The 14394-nt window shown below is 38.8% G+C and overlaps 3 protein-coding genes across 3 annotated transcripts; 2 read left to right on the forward strand and 1 right to left on the reverse strand.

Moving 5' to 3' along the window:
* Positions 1-2721: 2721 nt before the first annotated feature.
* On the reverse strand, positions 2722-6866 carry LOC142885352 (uridylate-specific endoribonuclease C). The gene is made up of 7 exons (XM_076021733.1): positions 6783-6866; positions 5331-5430; positions 4665-4776; positions 4465-4586; positions 3762-3874; positions 3379-3532; positions 2722-3264 (listed from the first exon to the last, which is right to left on the reverse strand). Exons 1-7 carry the CDS (start codon positions 6791-6793, stop codon positions 3004-3006), a joined length of 873 nt encoding a protein of 290 aa, XP_075877848.1. The 5' UTR covers positions 6794-6866; the 3' UTR covers positions 2722-3003.
* Positions 6867-7410: 544 nt separating this feature from the next.
* Positions 7411-10578, forward strand: pak1ip1 (PAK1 interacting protein 1). The gene is made up of 10 exons (XM_076021732.1): positions 7411-7746; positions 8000-8162; positions 8466-8586; positions 8687-8761; positions 8842-8894; positions 8987-9132; positions 9257-9354; positions 9444-9543; positions 9982-10117; positions 10293-10578. Exons 1-10 carry the CDS (start codon positions 7669-7671, stop codon positions 10400-10402), a joined length of 1080 nt encoding a protein of 359 aa, XP_075877847.1. The 5' UTR covers positions 7411-7668; the 3' UTR covers positions 10403-10578.
* Positions 10579-11122: 544 nt separating this feature from the next.
* LOC142885353 (transmembrane protein 14C-like) lies at positions 11123-13195 on the forward strand. Its single transcript, XM_076021735.1, has 4 exons — positions 11123-11285; positions 12444-12545; positions 12633-12720; positions 12856-13195. Exons 1-4 carry the CDS (start codon positions 11198-11200, stop codon positions 12911-12913), a joined length of 336 nt encoding a protein of 111 aa, XP_075877850.1. The 5' UTR covers positions 11123-11197; the 3' UTR covers positions 12914-13195.
* Positions 13196-14394: the final 1199 nt, after the last annotated feature.

The raw sequence follows: 14394 nt of genomic DNA on the forward strand, positions 1-14394 counted from the left end.
TGTTTTTTCTTGAAGTATAGATACATCATCCTGTGGTCATATATAGTCCTGCATCTGATAATGAAACGGTTCTTAGAGCAGAAAATGTGTTTTTGTGCCTTGTTTTGTGTGCCTTAACTTTTCTGTTTTGCTTTCTGAAGGTGATGATGTATAAGCATACTGTGTCATGTTTCCTTGACTACGCGCTAAGTGCTTGTCATTGTAGCATTAAGGTGTTGTCATTGCCATTCTAGTTTTATGTATATACACATTCCATTTTATGTTCTGCAGTATTACTTGATTGTATTAAAAAAGCAAATGACTCAATATATTCAAGAAGATGACCACCTGTGTATACCAGACTTTGCTGCATTGCATATTTGTATCTGTCGCGTATTTTTGCTGTGTCTGTGGGCAGTGGAATGTCAAAACACGCTTCATATGCACAACTAATTCACAATAAAGCTGGAAGGTGTATGGCTACTTTGAACGCAACCCATGTATAGTAGACAATTCACTTCCATTAGCACTTGCCTTACAATTCAATCTTCCTTTTATGACCTCGCATGGATTCCTTTCAAATCCCAGGCAGTCAGCGTTTCCATGGTGAGCTCAGTGGTGCAAAAGCAGGATCCAAGGTCGACTACCTATTGTGACAAACTTTGTGCTGGCTGCTTCTAAATGCCAATCGGCCAGTTATTGCTGCAACAACAGAATCTTCATAGCATCACCTATAATGACTTGTCATCCACATCATCTAACTGAATGCATTTCGGCACGTAGACAAGGTGAAGAGGACTTACTGAAGTTCAAAGTGAGCATCAGAATGGGGAAGAAAATCCATTAAGTGACTTTCAATGTGGCATGTTTGTCGGTGTCAAACGGGCGAGTTTATCTACAATTGGTGGTCTTGGCTTTTCACACATAACCATTTTTAGAGAAAGAGAGAAACGTCACAGTTTTGTGGAAGAGCAAAAAAAAAAAAAAAACCTTACCCAGTTTTATAGTAACAGAGAAAAGTCAGACCACACATTAATCTTAGGTTGGTTTTTTTGTGTGGATAGAAAATGGTATTTTAATGGAAACTAGGAAAATCACACATTTATAATCCTATTAGGGGCCATTTCCCAAAGCAGACACAGCAAATGGTGCACAGGGAATCTGAGATTGCAGAGAGAAGGATTGAAGCATTCACTTATTGTCGGTATTCAGGATGTTGCCTGTCAGCCATAATGATGAGAATTACCTCTTTCCTTCTCCCCCTCACCTTCATCTCTTTATGGCAGCTTTATAAGTAATTACACACAGACATGTCCAGGAACAGGCTCTTGTGTCTAATGAAGCTCTAATAGGCCTCAATTATCCACTGCTGTCACATCACAGTGTGTGCAAGTTTAGGCACTTCCAGGACTGGGCAAGTGGGAATGCAGATAGAGGTAATAATTGTGTGATTTATTTTTGCCTATTCATTTTGTGTAATTAAGCTATATACATATGACTTAATAAATGCTGAATAGCAACAACTAATAATATCAGTTATGTTGCAATGTGAATTTGCAGATGGTTGTTTGTGTCTGATTTGCGTGGCCCTGTAAGGATCTGGTAGCTTGTGCAGGAAGTGAAATCCTACGACCTGAAGTGCCGGACAAGAGAGAGCGTTTATTAATCAAAATTACATATTACTCAATAAATATTACATTATTTTCATCCAAAAAATGTATTCAGATAGAAATGAAAAAAAGCAAAAGTGGGGAACACGAGTGGGCAACCATAATGAAGCGGCATATTTAGAGATGTACGCTCAAAGCTGCTATTCATACTTTTGGCCAACAGGTGCCACTAAAGAACATTGTGTTGAAAGGATTGGAGCAATGGAACCGTCTTCGAGTCAAGTTCTAGCCTTCAGAAAGCTTTGTTTTTACCAACACTTATTGATCTCACAGTGGAAAATACAGTGTGCAAAATAACACCTTCGCAGCAGAGATGTGATAGAGACCGGCGTGACATTGGGATGCCATTAAATCTGCAATACAACTGCTTGCCACACAGGGGTAGACGTTTGAAACCATTTCGTCCCAGCAGTTCCACGTCAACAAAACCGTTACTTCCGGGTGTCTTCAGTTTCAGAATGTGCGCAGAAATCCAGTCATTTGGAGGTTTTCTTCTCTCTTTAAGGCCAACCATGGTCCCGTAATACGTGGAGGGGCAAAAAAAAAAAAAAAAAAAAACCCTCAGCCTCAAACTGTATCTGACTATATCGGCACTGTGAGTAGCGTCAACCCACCTACTAGTGGATCCGCTGCCGAGATACTTTTCTTTTTAAATTAGTTATCGGCCGCGCTCGTGGGCTTTTAAGTGCGTCTTACTAAGAGTAAAATGTTATAGTCCCATCACATCACTAGGGTGTTTTAGCTTGCCAAGCACTGAGTCGTCAGCGCTCGGTGTCGTTAAAGTAGTGGTGGTACAGACTTGAGAGACTCGCAGAAATCACAACACAACATGTATAGTAATGATGGACAAAGGCACTCTGTCTATTTTAACATTTTAAATAGGATTTCACCCACTTCAAAAAGTCACTTTCTATGTCTATTTGTGGATATATTGATAGTTTCCAGTTACGTATGAGAATAATTATCTAGCATTCCAAAATCAGACACAAAGGGCAGTCCTATATGGCCACATCTCTACCAGTGACAGAGTATAAAAGTATGTTTTAAAACATTCTTACATTTAGTTGAATATAACGATGCCAACATTTCTTTATTTCTTTAGACAGAATAACAGAAAAAATATTACAGCATTCACATACATTTATTATATAAACCGAAATCAGGTGGGTTATAGCAAAAATCTCATAAAATTGTTTAAGCCTGATGTTTTAGTGCAAGAAATACTGACTCATACACAAGTGTTTGACCCAATGACCAAATATTAACAAAAAGGCTTTGTGTTAAATGTAAGTTTTATGTAATGTTAAATGTAAATAATGTGAAATGTTTCAGCAAGGGAAAAGGTGGTAAATGATTACAGATCCCTGTTGTTGCTGCTGAGCAGTTTGGGGTAGGATGTGCCAATAAATCGGCCGTGTCGATAAACGACCAACTCCAGCACATACTCGTCCACCTTCACCACCACAGACGTCATCTTCTCATTGGACATGAGGAAGATGATGGTGAAGATGGCAACCTCAAACTCTGGACTGACACCTATGAAGGAGCCCCCGACTGGCTTTACCAAGCCTTTCCAACTGAACTGCAGGTTCAGGACATGGTCGTCTTCGTCTGGCTATAGTTTGAAAAGAAAATTGGAAATTAATAAAACCACAAATTCTTTCAACATCAAGTTACTGTTTACACAGGAGAGTTCAGTATTTATTACATCGACACCCTGTTTCCTTACACTGTCTTTATTGTCTCTCGCTTTGTAGCCCTTGTAGTCCACATGGTTGTGTTTTTCCTGCAGATAAAACTGGACCCAATTATGCAAACCCATGACCTCCTGACCATGCTTGGTTTCTCCCACAAAGACATGTTCAAATCCACAGGAGTCCTCCCTGTGATTAAACAAAAGCATATATTTTTAAAAAGACTGATTGATCCTCGACATATACCATCAATTACTTTTTTTTTAGCATGCCCCAGCATATGTATGTACGGTCAAACATACTGATCTATTTTACAAATCCTTGTTCTAGAAGTGGCTGAATCACAAAATTTCCACAAACATTTCCGTTTCTTGTGCATATTTACAACAGCTCTCCCTCTTCTTATTGTAAAACTCACCCTCCGCTCCTGTCCCGGTGGTAGAGGCGGAACCAGATATCATACAGCTGTCTCTTGAACTGTGCAGTGTCTGAAGGCGACTGTCCTTTTCTGACCAGATACTTGTGAGCACTCTGTAAGGAACAAAACAGCCTAAACAAGGTGACATGTTTGGCTCTGTATATTGAGCTGCAGCTACACACAGATTTGGTCTCCTCTCTCCTGTCACAATAAAAGCCCTTCTGGTGTACTTTAAAAGTTAAGCTCACAATATCATCATATCTGAATATCTTTACTTGTTACTTATTTAATACAATTAATTGCAATTACTTATAAATCCTTATGGTGCATTCTTAATAGTAATAGCTGTAGTTCTAACATACTTTGAGTGATTTGCACTTTGATTAATATCATACATTGGTGAGAACTAGATCCTTCTTATCATGAAGCATGCTTTTGCTAGTGTGCCAGGATGGAGGAATTTCAAATATGCAAATAGCCTAAATTCTCTAGGTTGTTTCAACATGGCAATAGGTGTTATATGTACGTCTCAGTAGAATAGTGCAACATTGTAGCATAAGGCCGATGCCCGATTTTCTACAGTCAATTCCGACAATCACATTTTAAATCCTCACTGAATTCTCTCAGCATATTCTGGGATAACCAGGAGAGAAAACAGCTGCTGTGCAAGGTGGTTTGTTGGTTAGTAATGCTGCTTATGCACCTTCATCAAATCTGTCTCCATTATGGCATCAATAAAGAGTCTGTTCTCTTGTAGCTCTTCTGCCGTCACTGTCTCAGACACACCGGTGGACGATTCATAGTTGTCCAGCAAGTTTATGAAATCTGAAAATAAAAGATTTTGTTGGTTAAAAAAAAAAAAAAAAGAATAATAACATAAAAATAACACATTTCGCTACTTACGTGCGTATGTCTCAATACCCTTGAGTTTGTCTTCATTGACATATGAGAAGAGTGGAGCCCGGGCCCTGTCTCTGGCGTAATTACTGCCTTGAGCCACATAGCCTGCCTTCCCCTAAAATAAATGTACACACACACATTTGCATATTGACACTGAAAAATGACTAACTCATAGCAGTTTGAATTCCTTGCACAATCTCCAAAATAACTTTTTCACTTCTGCATTTAAACTGAATACATGTTAAAATTGAGGAAAAAAACATTCCCCGCTGGCTCTGATAATTGCTGGAGGCATTGGTATGAGTTCCTTTAATTTCAATCAAGGATTCAAGGAAGAGTCTTTATTATCCCCAAGGGGCAATCATTTTACATGCAGCAGAAACATGAAACAATCAACCACAATTACAAACTAACAACATACAGCAAAGAAGACAACAATAAATAGAACAGAATCATTATAAGATAACACAGAGACAAAAAAATATGTGCCCTTTATCAACACTTGATTAATTATGCACAGATTGATTGAATCTGCAGAGGAAGTTATTGTCATTTAAATGTAACATGGATAATTTCACAGGCTATGACATATATCAGAGCTTAGATGAGGCTTTATATCATACAGGTGTTATAAGGTAGCACACCTTAACAACATTGTGAGACACAAACCTGGAGAGAGATAGTGTAATCAGTCCCTGGCTTGAGACGGTTGCTGTCCAGATTCCAGAGTTGGTTGAGCACCTCGGTGAGCTCCTTGCTTGCCTGCTGACTGATAAAAGCCACAGACAGCAAGCAAAAGAGTCAAGTTTGAAAGGGTACACAAACACAAGAGGGTGCTCTGTTCATTTTTTATTTTTTATTTTATTTTATATATTTATTTATTTTTTGAGAAAACAGAGCTGACAGCTATCTTTCTCATTTGAACACTGTGTACAGCGGCTTTATATTATATAGTCGGAAATAATAAAATTGTGGTGTGATTTACAGGGAAATTGCTTGCCTGCCCGACAGACAGACAGACAGACAGACAGACAGACAGACAGACAGACAGACAGAGGTTTCATTTTGTCATTACTGATGAATCAATCAAACAATGCATTTTGGAAACCTTCAAACCATCATTGACCAAGTCATATTGTTTTGTATTCTTAATTGTCATTATATGAGCCACTATAGATTGTTTTAATTATGCACAAATGGTCCTGAACACATATTGAGTTTCATGTGTACGCATGCGAAAGATAGTAAAACATCTTGAACCTTTGTAGATTTTTTTAAATAGATTCTTGCTTAAGTCTGTGGAGTGGAAGGGGGTCCATTTTTTTTTGGAGTCGGGTTGTCTCTTTCAAAACACAAAACCAAAAGAAATTCCACTGTATAGGGTTGCAAGAGGAGACCAGAACCCTCTTGTTTAGGAGCTTGTTGTTGTGCCCCAAGGCCAATATGACATGTTTGCAGGCATAACATGAGAATAATAAAACTATATCATTAGATTTTAGTTGACGTTTAAAGGTCTCTATTTTATATCCACAATCTCATATTCTCTGTATTGTATAGTATTTAACATCTCTGACAAAAACGGACAGATTCCTGTCTGTTTATAAGCTATGTGGGTTGAGTGGCAATAAAGATGAGTAAGAGGCAAATACAGGAAGAAGATATTGGGATACAGAACTTCTCTGTTCTCAAATGTGTCATGGAAGAAAATAAAAAATCACACGTTGCACACGCCTGTTGCTTAATAACAACAGGCTTTTTGGAGCCAAGTCATGTGCTGTTGGTTCTGTTGTATAATTCTGCCCACTAATGACTGCCATACGCAGCTGCGTTCACAAACATCTCCAGCGCAAACGTGCAATTTTCGCTGCAAACAGCTGGTTCTCCTCGAAGGAAAGACGCTTACTGTGTGTGTGTTCGCAAATGAAAAGACAGGAAAAGATGACGCATACGAGTTTTCCACGTCAGTAAAACAACGCTTCAAACAACAGAGAGTAAAACAAAGAAGCTTAAATAAACTACAGTATTTCTAATGACTTTCTGCAATCACTGAAAGTAAAGGAGACGCGCCTACAGCAAAAGATACGCATTTATTTCAATTGAATTGAAACTTTGAGCTCTTACCTTCTCGACATGTCTCTGGTCGGGCGGAGTAAAACTCAGTGACTTGACATCCTCTCGACAAACTGCTACAGACTGTGGACAGTTGGAAGCAACCAATTAGAAACTGAGAAATAACCCGCACCCTCCATACTGTCATGAGAGGGCGGGTTCTGCCTTTTCCCGTTATGTTATGTTATGTTATGCTATGTTATGTTATGTTATGTTATGTTATGCTATGTTATGTTATGTTATGTTATGTTATGTTATGTTATGTTATGTTAATAGTAAAGTCGGTTTTTACCTTTTACCTTAACAAGTGTTTGTAAACGAAAGACACACCACTTCAAAGAGAGGTCAGACAATAAAGTTTTACAATCAGGATTCCTGCAATAAATGTGGGAGTGCCATATTTCGTTCACTCCAAACAGTTAATTCAAGACTTTTCTACTGTAACATGCACATAAAAAAATGCACACGCGTTCCACTAACATACGATCGCATACTAAATGTATTAGCATGTCATTTGATTCATTAAATGTAAGACAATAACGGAGAGGACAGCCGCCACACCACGCCCTCTGTTCCACGGTAAGCTTAGTGCAGCGCAGTTAGGTCTGTCTCTTATTTTGAAAACAGCGATCCTCTCGCATGGCGGAAGCTGTTTAGTGCGCAAGCGCAACAGCCGCACGCGTTAGTGTTTCAGTTGATCTGGAGTATTGGAGAGATTTCTAATTTAAGTACAGACAAGCTGTTTTAAATTAACGTGTGTTTTGCAGGACTCGGTGATTGTTTAGGCAGGGCCTGTTTCCACCGAGGATCCCCCCCTACAGTAAAAAAGTAAGAGATATCCAGTTAGAAGCTAACTAGCTGTCTAGCTTAGACCACTGTTTCCTCGAGAAGTGGCAGCATGGCTGCTGTGCTGGAGCTGGTTGCTGGGAGCTACGAACAAGTTACCTTTGGTTACAGGGTGAAAACCGACGAGAAGGTACATTGTGGGGGTGTCATTTTACTCTATAAGTGTCTAGTATATGTTTTGTTCACTGACCCCGGGATTGTCAGTGACATAAAAAAGATGATTTAGGAGGTTTGATCTTTTCTGGATTTGCAGTGACCAACAGTTATTCAACCTAGTTAGGGGGTAACTTCACTCTGTTTTCGGTCCGTTTAACTAGTCCTCTCCCATGTGCTCCCATGTACTTTTTTTGTGTAGCCACCTTGTATCTTTGTTTATCATTCAGGAGTGGACAGCCATAGCCGACTTCACACATCATGCCCACACAGCCTCCATAACAACTGTGGCAGCCAGTGAGAGGTTTGTCGTCACAGGAAGCAAAGATGAGACCATACAGCTGTATGACATGAAGAAGAAAATCGAACATGGCTCTTTGCTGCATCATGACGGTTAGCACATTTGAGCAGATCCTCTGATTTACAACACTCAACAGGTTCCATGTGTAATATACTGTAGTTCAGGGTGATATGGCATCCGAAAATACCTGATTTTACATTAGACGAGCACTATAGAGAGATTAATTATCTATCTTTAGAAATGTGTTTTCATTGTTGTTGTGATTTACACTTTTTAAACCATCAGTATAAATAGTTATGAACCAGCTTTACATTTTTTCCTGTGACCTCACAGAGGAGTGAAAGACATCACGTTAAGTCTGCACAACTAACTCAAACGCAACTGTTTTTTAAAAGGCACCATTAACTGCCTGGAGTTTTATGGGTCATCTCATTTGCTAAGTGGAGGAGATGACGGACTCCTCTGTGTGTGGAGCACAAAGAAGTGGGAGTGTCTAAAATCCATCCCAGCCCACAAGTAAGATACACAAAGCGAGATGTTGCAGAAGCAGTGTTGTGTTCATGTGATTATTGTCTTGCTTGAAAGATTGCCTGCCTAATTCTCTCTAATACTGCAGAGGCCCTGTTATGTCCCTGTCCGTCCACCCATCTGGGAAACTTGCACTCACAGTGGGGACAGATAAGACTCTCAGGTGAAATTCAGCTTTAGTGAAAAGTTAAGTGCCAAAGCAGGATATCAAAATCGATTAGTGCATTTTCTTTCTCTTTTCAGAACATGGAATTTGATAAATGGGAGATCGGCATTCATCAAGAACATCAAACAGAGTATGCCTCATCTTTGATTGTGATTGTTATGTTCTAACATTATCAATAAAATGCCCTTAATCCTCATCTTGTTTTGCCCATGCCTCTGACAGATGCACACATTGTGAGATGGTCTCCAGAGGGAGACAAATATGTTGTTGTTGTGAATGACACAGTGGACATCTATGACCTGGAGACGGCAACAGTAACAAGAACAATTAAAAACCCCAAGAGGATCTCATCTGTGAATTTTTTAAACGTGAGTTCTTTTTATCTCAGTGATACTCTGACAAAAACGTATAAAAATTTTGTGTTGAAAATGTTTTTGTCATTTCATTGAAAGAAGTTAAACTTAAATGTTTTTGTTTTCTGCTTATTTTCAGAATTCCATGTTAGCCGTTGCAGGAGATGATGAATTTGTGAGGTTGTGTGATTTGGGAGAAGGGAAATTGCTCTGTGAGTTCAAAGCACATGAAACCAGGTGAATTGACTTATTTCCTCAAACATCTTCCATGTCATCTGGTGTGACTTTAACATGGGTGCACTCACTACATTATTGTTTGATTGCAGGGTGAAAGGAGTCGACAGCTTTTTGATGGAGGATCACTGTGTATTGGTGACGGCGTCAAATGACGGATTCATCAAAATGTGGAAGCTTAGTCTAAAGGAGGCATGTCTTCTATAAGCACTTCAGTGTGACATACACATTTAACATTTGCTGGTAATCCTGCTATCTAGGCTGTAGAGACTTCAGTATCTGTTGCCTTTTCTTATCCCTAGTGGGAAGGAAACATTCTCACACTCACATGTGAAAGGTTTGCAGTCTAGGAAAGCTGGCATTACAACAAAAGTGACATTAAACTGCTCTACTCATTTATGTGAAGATGCACATTTCCTTCCGCTGTGGTACGCTTTTCATTTTGTAGAAAATAGTTTCTTGAAACCGCTCAACAAAAGGTCAGGTTCACTCCAAACCTTTTACATTTTCTAAGCAGAATTCATAGAATAATACAATTACAATCAAATAAGGTGAGGTAACAAGGTTGCTATAAGATATCATCTTCAGCACTGTTTTTATGCTAACAAATGTATTCCTTGTCAACGACAGAAGGTGGAAACTCCCACTTTGCTCGGAGAAGTGAATACATCTGCCAGATTGACCTGCCTCTCACTGTGGAGACCTACATCACTGCCTTCATCAGCCCTCACCAAGGAGTCATCTGCAGAGGCAACAACATCTAAAGGTGTGGTTCAGTGACTTTAGAGGCTGATTTAAAAAGATGTAATGCGTGCCTCTTGTGGAGCAGTTGTTCTTTAGTGTTGCACAGTATATGATACCGCTTTCTCCCACAAAGTCCTATTGGTTTTAAAAAAAAATTGTGTCTCTGACAACTACGTGCTCTCATCATGTGTCCACAGAACTTGGTCAGGAGCTTTTAAAGACGAAGAGGGTCCGGATCGCAGAGGAAGTCATTTTGGAGGATGAGAGCAAACCTAAGAAGAAGAAAAAAAAGGATGGTGGAAAATAAACTTAAAAAATGTTTTATAACTCACTGACTTTTTTAAAAAATGTCGACTATTTACATTTATATTTGCCTTGAGCCTCAATACAGTTTTTTGTGTGTTTTCTGTCAAATTAATGTTGAAAAATTAAATGGCAGGAATAAAAAAAAAAAAACGTTATTCCTGACTTATTGTATGTGTACTATTCGTTTGTGTGTAATTCTGTAAATAGACTAGAGTGACAGTGTCACTTGAGTAGAGTCAAGGTCAATAGGACTAGTTACACTTCACAGATGAGCTGCAGCAGGAAGCAAACTTATTTCCATTCATGACGAATTTGTATGTTGCTGTAGAGACGTTGTTGAGCCACAAGGAGGAGCTACATTTTCTACTAAGGCCAGCAGCATCTGTTCTCAACATACTGCTTTGAGGGTTAAGCTGGAAAGGAAAGATGTTTCGGCCACCATAGAAAAGCAAAATTAATGAAAGTCCGGAATAATGGAGGAATCTTATAGCGTTCTTCCTTGGGTACACATAAAAAGTTTGACCACAGTCCAAAAAAGACAGCTATACTGGATCAGGATCCTTAATTGGACAAGGGGTACACTTCGCGCAACCACGTCTTCCAGTTAATAACAAACAAACAATAAACAAACCCCAAAACAAATATACTTTTATTCTGAAAGACTTTAGAGAAAGGAAGTCTAGGTCTATTTACGGAAGTTATCGCCTCAACTCAGGTACGGATATAAAGACTCATTGTCGAACAATATGTTGAATCAACGTGTTATCTGTCGACTAGTTGAGTTTTTGTTGTATGTATGCTAGTGGCCATGGCTGTGGACTGGGTTGGCTTCAGCTATGCTCTGCTGGTGTCCGCTGGAGGAGTGATGGGCTACGCGAAAGCAGGTAGGAGACGACACGTTTAGCACGATTTGGATGGCTTCCTTGAATTAATATTAAAACAGATAACACAAAATGCAGAGTGTGGTATTTAATTGATGTAGTGATATGAGTCATATAGCTAAAGTGCAAGCAGTTAATGAGACGATTTAAAGTAAAGAGAGTAACTTGAAGAAGTTGGAGCCCCCGGAAGTAACCTGTGTAGTCACAGTCACACTAATGGTCAAATTTCATATTCAGTGTGGATGGTGATTTGCACATTTTCGAGTGACATTAATGCAACCAACATGTCGATGCCAAAGCGTAGTAAAACAAATTCATCTTGTTAAGTGCATGCTTTGGGGAGAACTTTTAATGATTTCTTCAATTGCGCAGTTTTCTGTCACTTTAATTCTCTTAAATTTTAAACGTTGATATATTTGGTTTACCTTTAAGCATCTATATAATTTTCCACCTTTAACACAATAGTTTAAAACATTATTATTGGCTTCAAACATAGAGAATGACGCTCCTGCCGTTGACACATCGCCCCCATCTGGCTTGGTAGAGGACTGCGCTATGTGACTTGACCTGCCTGGTAACCTCTTAAAGATGAACGCACCTCCTCAGTCCCTTGCTTGAGCAACCCTCTTTTCTCTTTCTCGCCTCATCCAAAACGGTTGTCGTTGCTCATTTGGTCTCGTTTTGTCATTTTGAAAATATGCTGAGCAGGGGAGATAGTTGGCGTGTGATAGTCAGGCAAGAAGCATTGCAGTGTGTGAACTGCTGCTAGGAAGCTGGGTGTGTTCTCATAAGAGGGTGCCGGGCGGGCAACCAATACATAATTATTAATAATTATTAATAATTATTAATTACACCTGTCATAACAATGTTACAAAGATGCAGATTTGAGAACAGATTGATGTTTAATCAGCACAGAAAAAAACACATCTTACCAGTTTTATTCATGAAGCTGTGATAAGTCATTGCTGTTATGTTAAAGTGTATTTAATCTTAAGGCACATTTTTACTGGAAGCAGTAGAAGTAATTAGCATCAGGTGTGAAAAGCAGCTATCTAGCTACCTTAAAGAGAATCTGTCACAATTCTTCTTTTTAAAAAAAAAAAAAAAAAAAATCCACTCTGATGTTCATACTAAAATTTGAAATGAAATGTTACCTCACAGGGAGTGTCACCTCGCTGGCTGCTGGGCTCTTCTTTGGGCTGCTGGCTGCAGTCGGCGCTTATCTGGCATCTCAAAATCCCAAGAATGTCTGGCTGTCTCTAGGTGAACAGCAATGCCGTTTAAAGTGTCATGGTACAACAACAGACTTTTACACTCTAAATGGTGTCAACTGCTCCTCCTCTAATGTAGGAACGTCTGGAACTCTCACTGTAGTGATGGGACTGAGATTTCTTAACTCAGGAAAGTTCATGCCAGCTGGCCTCATGACTCTTGTAAGGTAACATGCAGATTTTACAAACACTTTGATACTGTTTTATGGAAAGTTTTTAGAAGTGTCCCCCCTTTGTTGCACACTTTTGCTAGCTTTTTGGAAGAATCAAAGACAATAATATGTAAATGCTTTTCTTTTTAGTGGACTGATGCTGGTGAGGCTGCTGTATGGAATTCAAAGAAGACCACGTCTATCGTGAAAATATGTAAATATACTTTTTCTGTCTGTATGTACGGATTTCATGACTATATGACAGACCTTCATTCCAATCAAACAAAAAAAATTAAAAACATTCCTTTCATGTAAGAAACAACATTCAACTAATACTGTTTAAAAAGTAACAGAATGTGAATAATGTGGAGGAGTTAAAAAAACCCATCCCTAAATAGCCCTATTTCTGTGTTATGGTGTGATAGGCTAGACAGGCCAAACTTCTTGTGTTTACGTTGACCTATATAAATAAAAAATATACATCTGAAAAGACATGCCTCTGCCTATTTAAAAAACGTATTCAGGTTATTACCTAAGAAATACAAAGAGGAAAAGTTGTGGACACATTGACAAGATTGAGCAATATTTAACATTTCCCAGTGAGGGCGATGTTTGCAGTCTTTGCTGCGAGTGGAATCTCAGTGTGTCCTGCCTGAATGTTTGTGATGTTTTTGAAGGTCTTTTAAAGCGGTGGATCCATGCTCCAGAGTTCCACTCTGTGAACTCAAGTTATCTGCTTTTTACAGAGCTGGTCTACAAGTTAATTTTGGTAGCTGTGGTTGTAATTAGCATATTTTTCCACAGATAATGCACAGCTAATCTTGCAGTATAAATAAAGAGTTGATGCTGTGAATATCCATTTTGTAGTGAAATACCTTCCTTTTTATTTGCAATGAGAATCAAAGGAACTTGATCCTGCTTAATGCACCTTAAAACTAAGATTAAGACTCAGAAACAACAAATTGGTCATGTTGCACAGAGTTACCAAGTTTAAGACTCAACAAAAATGTGTATAAAAGCTGTAAGACCTGTCCAAAAGAAAGGTGTTTAAACACTGAATGTTGAGCTATGCTGATGCTTATTGTATTTAAGGGTTGCCGGGCTACTACCAAACATTAGGTCACTTCCATATACTTCTTGCACTATTTAGGGGCATGAGACATCTGTGCCAGTTAATTAAAACCTCCAATTTAGGAGCATCTCAACTCATATCTTTGCTGATTGATGTACAGCATCTTTTTTAATGCGTGTAATATGTATAATGTAGTTATGACTTGATGATTGGTATGGATTTTGTTATTTGTGCAAACAAGACACTCAAAGAAGAAATTTAATTTAACACAAACCCTAATTGTAGGACAATAAGAGCAAGCTGACAGAGGTTTATTATTATTAATATGAACATTGTGAAGATTTGCTGTTCTGTAATTCATGGGAATGGTGACAGGCACACTGTTTTGAGGTCACCCTGAAAACATTTCATAAATGAGAAAAACTAGTGACAATTTAGAATAATAAAAACAGTAATTAGTTATTTCTACTTATTGCCGCCCCCTATATGAGTCATGATCTCACCCCGTGGCCACACCAAGGAAGATTTTCTGGCTCCCCCACTGTCTTTAGGTCAACCTATACAGTCTTGAAACCTCTCTAATTTCAAGATTGGAGGCGCAGTAAGTGGACACTGAG

This window comes from Nelusetta ayraudi, unplaced genomic scaffold (genome assembly GCF_046127955.1).
Source record: "Nelusetta ayraudi isolate G7.1 ecotype Tasmania unplaced genomic scaffold, CSIRO-AGI_Nayr_v1 ptg000011l, whole genome shotgun sequence".
NCBI classification, from domain to species: Eukaryota; Metazoa; Chordata; class Actinopteri; order Tetraodontiformes; family Monacanthidae; genus Nelusetta; species Nelusetta ayraudi.

Excerpts from the sequence above, each read along its gene's own strand:
- LOC142885352 (XM_076021733.1), bottom strand. Across the intron at positions 4,777-5,330 it reads ATTACACTATCTCTCTCCAG|GGGAAGGCAGGCTATGTGGC; the intron begins GTTTGTGTCTCA and ends CATTTATTTTAG. Across the intron at positions 3,875-4,464 it reads TGGAGACAGATTTGATGAAG|AGTGCTCACAAGTATCTGGT; the intron begins GTGCATAAGCAG and ends TGTTCCTTACAG.
- pak1ip1 (XM_076021732.1), top strand. The coding sequence starts at position 7,669 with ATGGCTGCTGTGCTGGAGCTGGTTGCTGGGAGCTACGAACAAGTTACC. Across the intron at positions 9,133-9,256 it reads CATCTGTGAATTTTTTAAAC|AATTCCATGTTAGCCGTTGC; the intron begins GTGAGTTCTTTT and ends GCTTATTTTCAG. Across the intron at positions 10,118-10,292 it reads AGAGGCAACAACATCTAAAG|AACTTGGTCAGGAGCTTTTA; the intron begins GTGTGGTTCAGT and ends ATGTGTCCACAG.
- LOC142885353 (XM_076021735.1), top strand. The coding sequence starts at position 11,198 with ATGCTAGTGGCCATGGCTGTGGACTGGGTTGGCTTCAGCTATGCTCTG. Across the intron at positions 11,286-12,443 it reads GATGGGCTACGCGAAAGCAG|GGAGTGTCACCTCGCTGGCT; the intron begins GTAGGAGACGAC and ends GTTACCTCACAG. Across the intron at positions 12,721-12,855 it reads GGCCTCATGACTCTTGTAAG|TGGACTGATGCTGGTGAGGC; the intron begins GTAACATGCAGA and ends TTTTCTTTTTAG.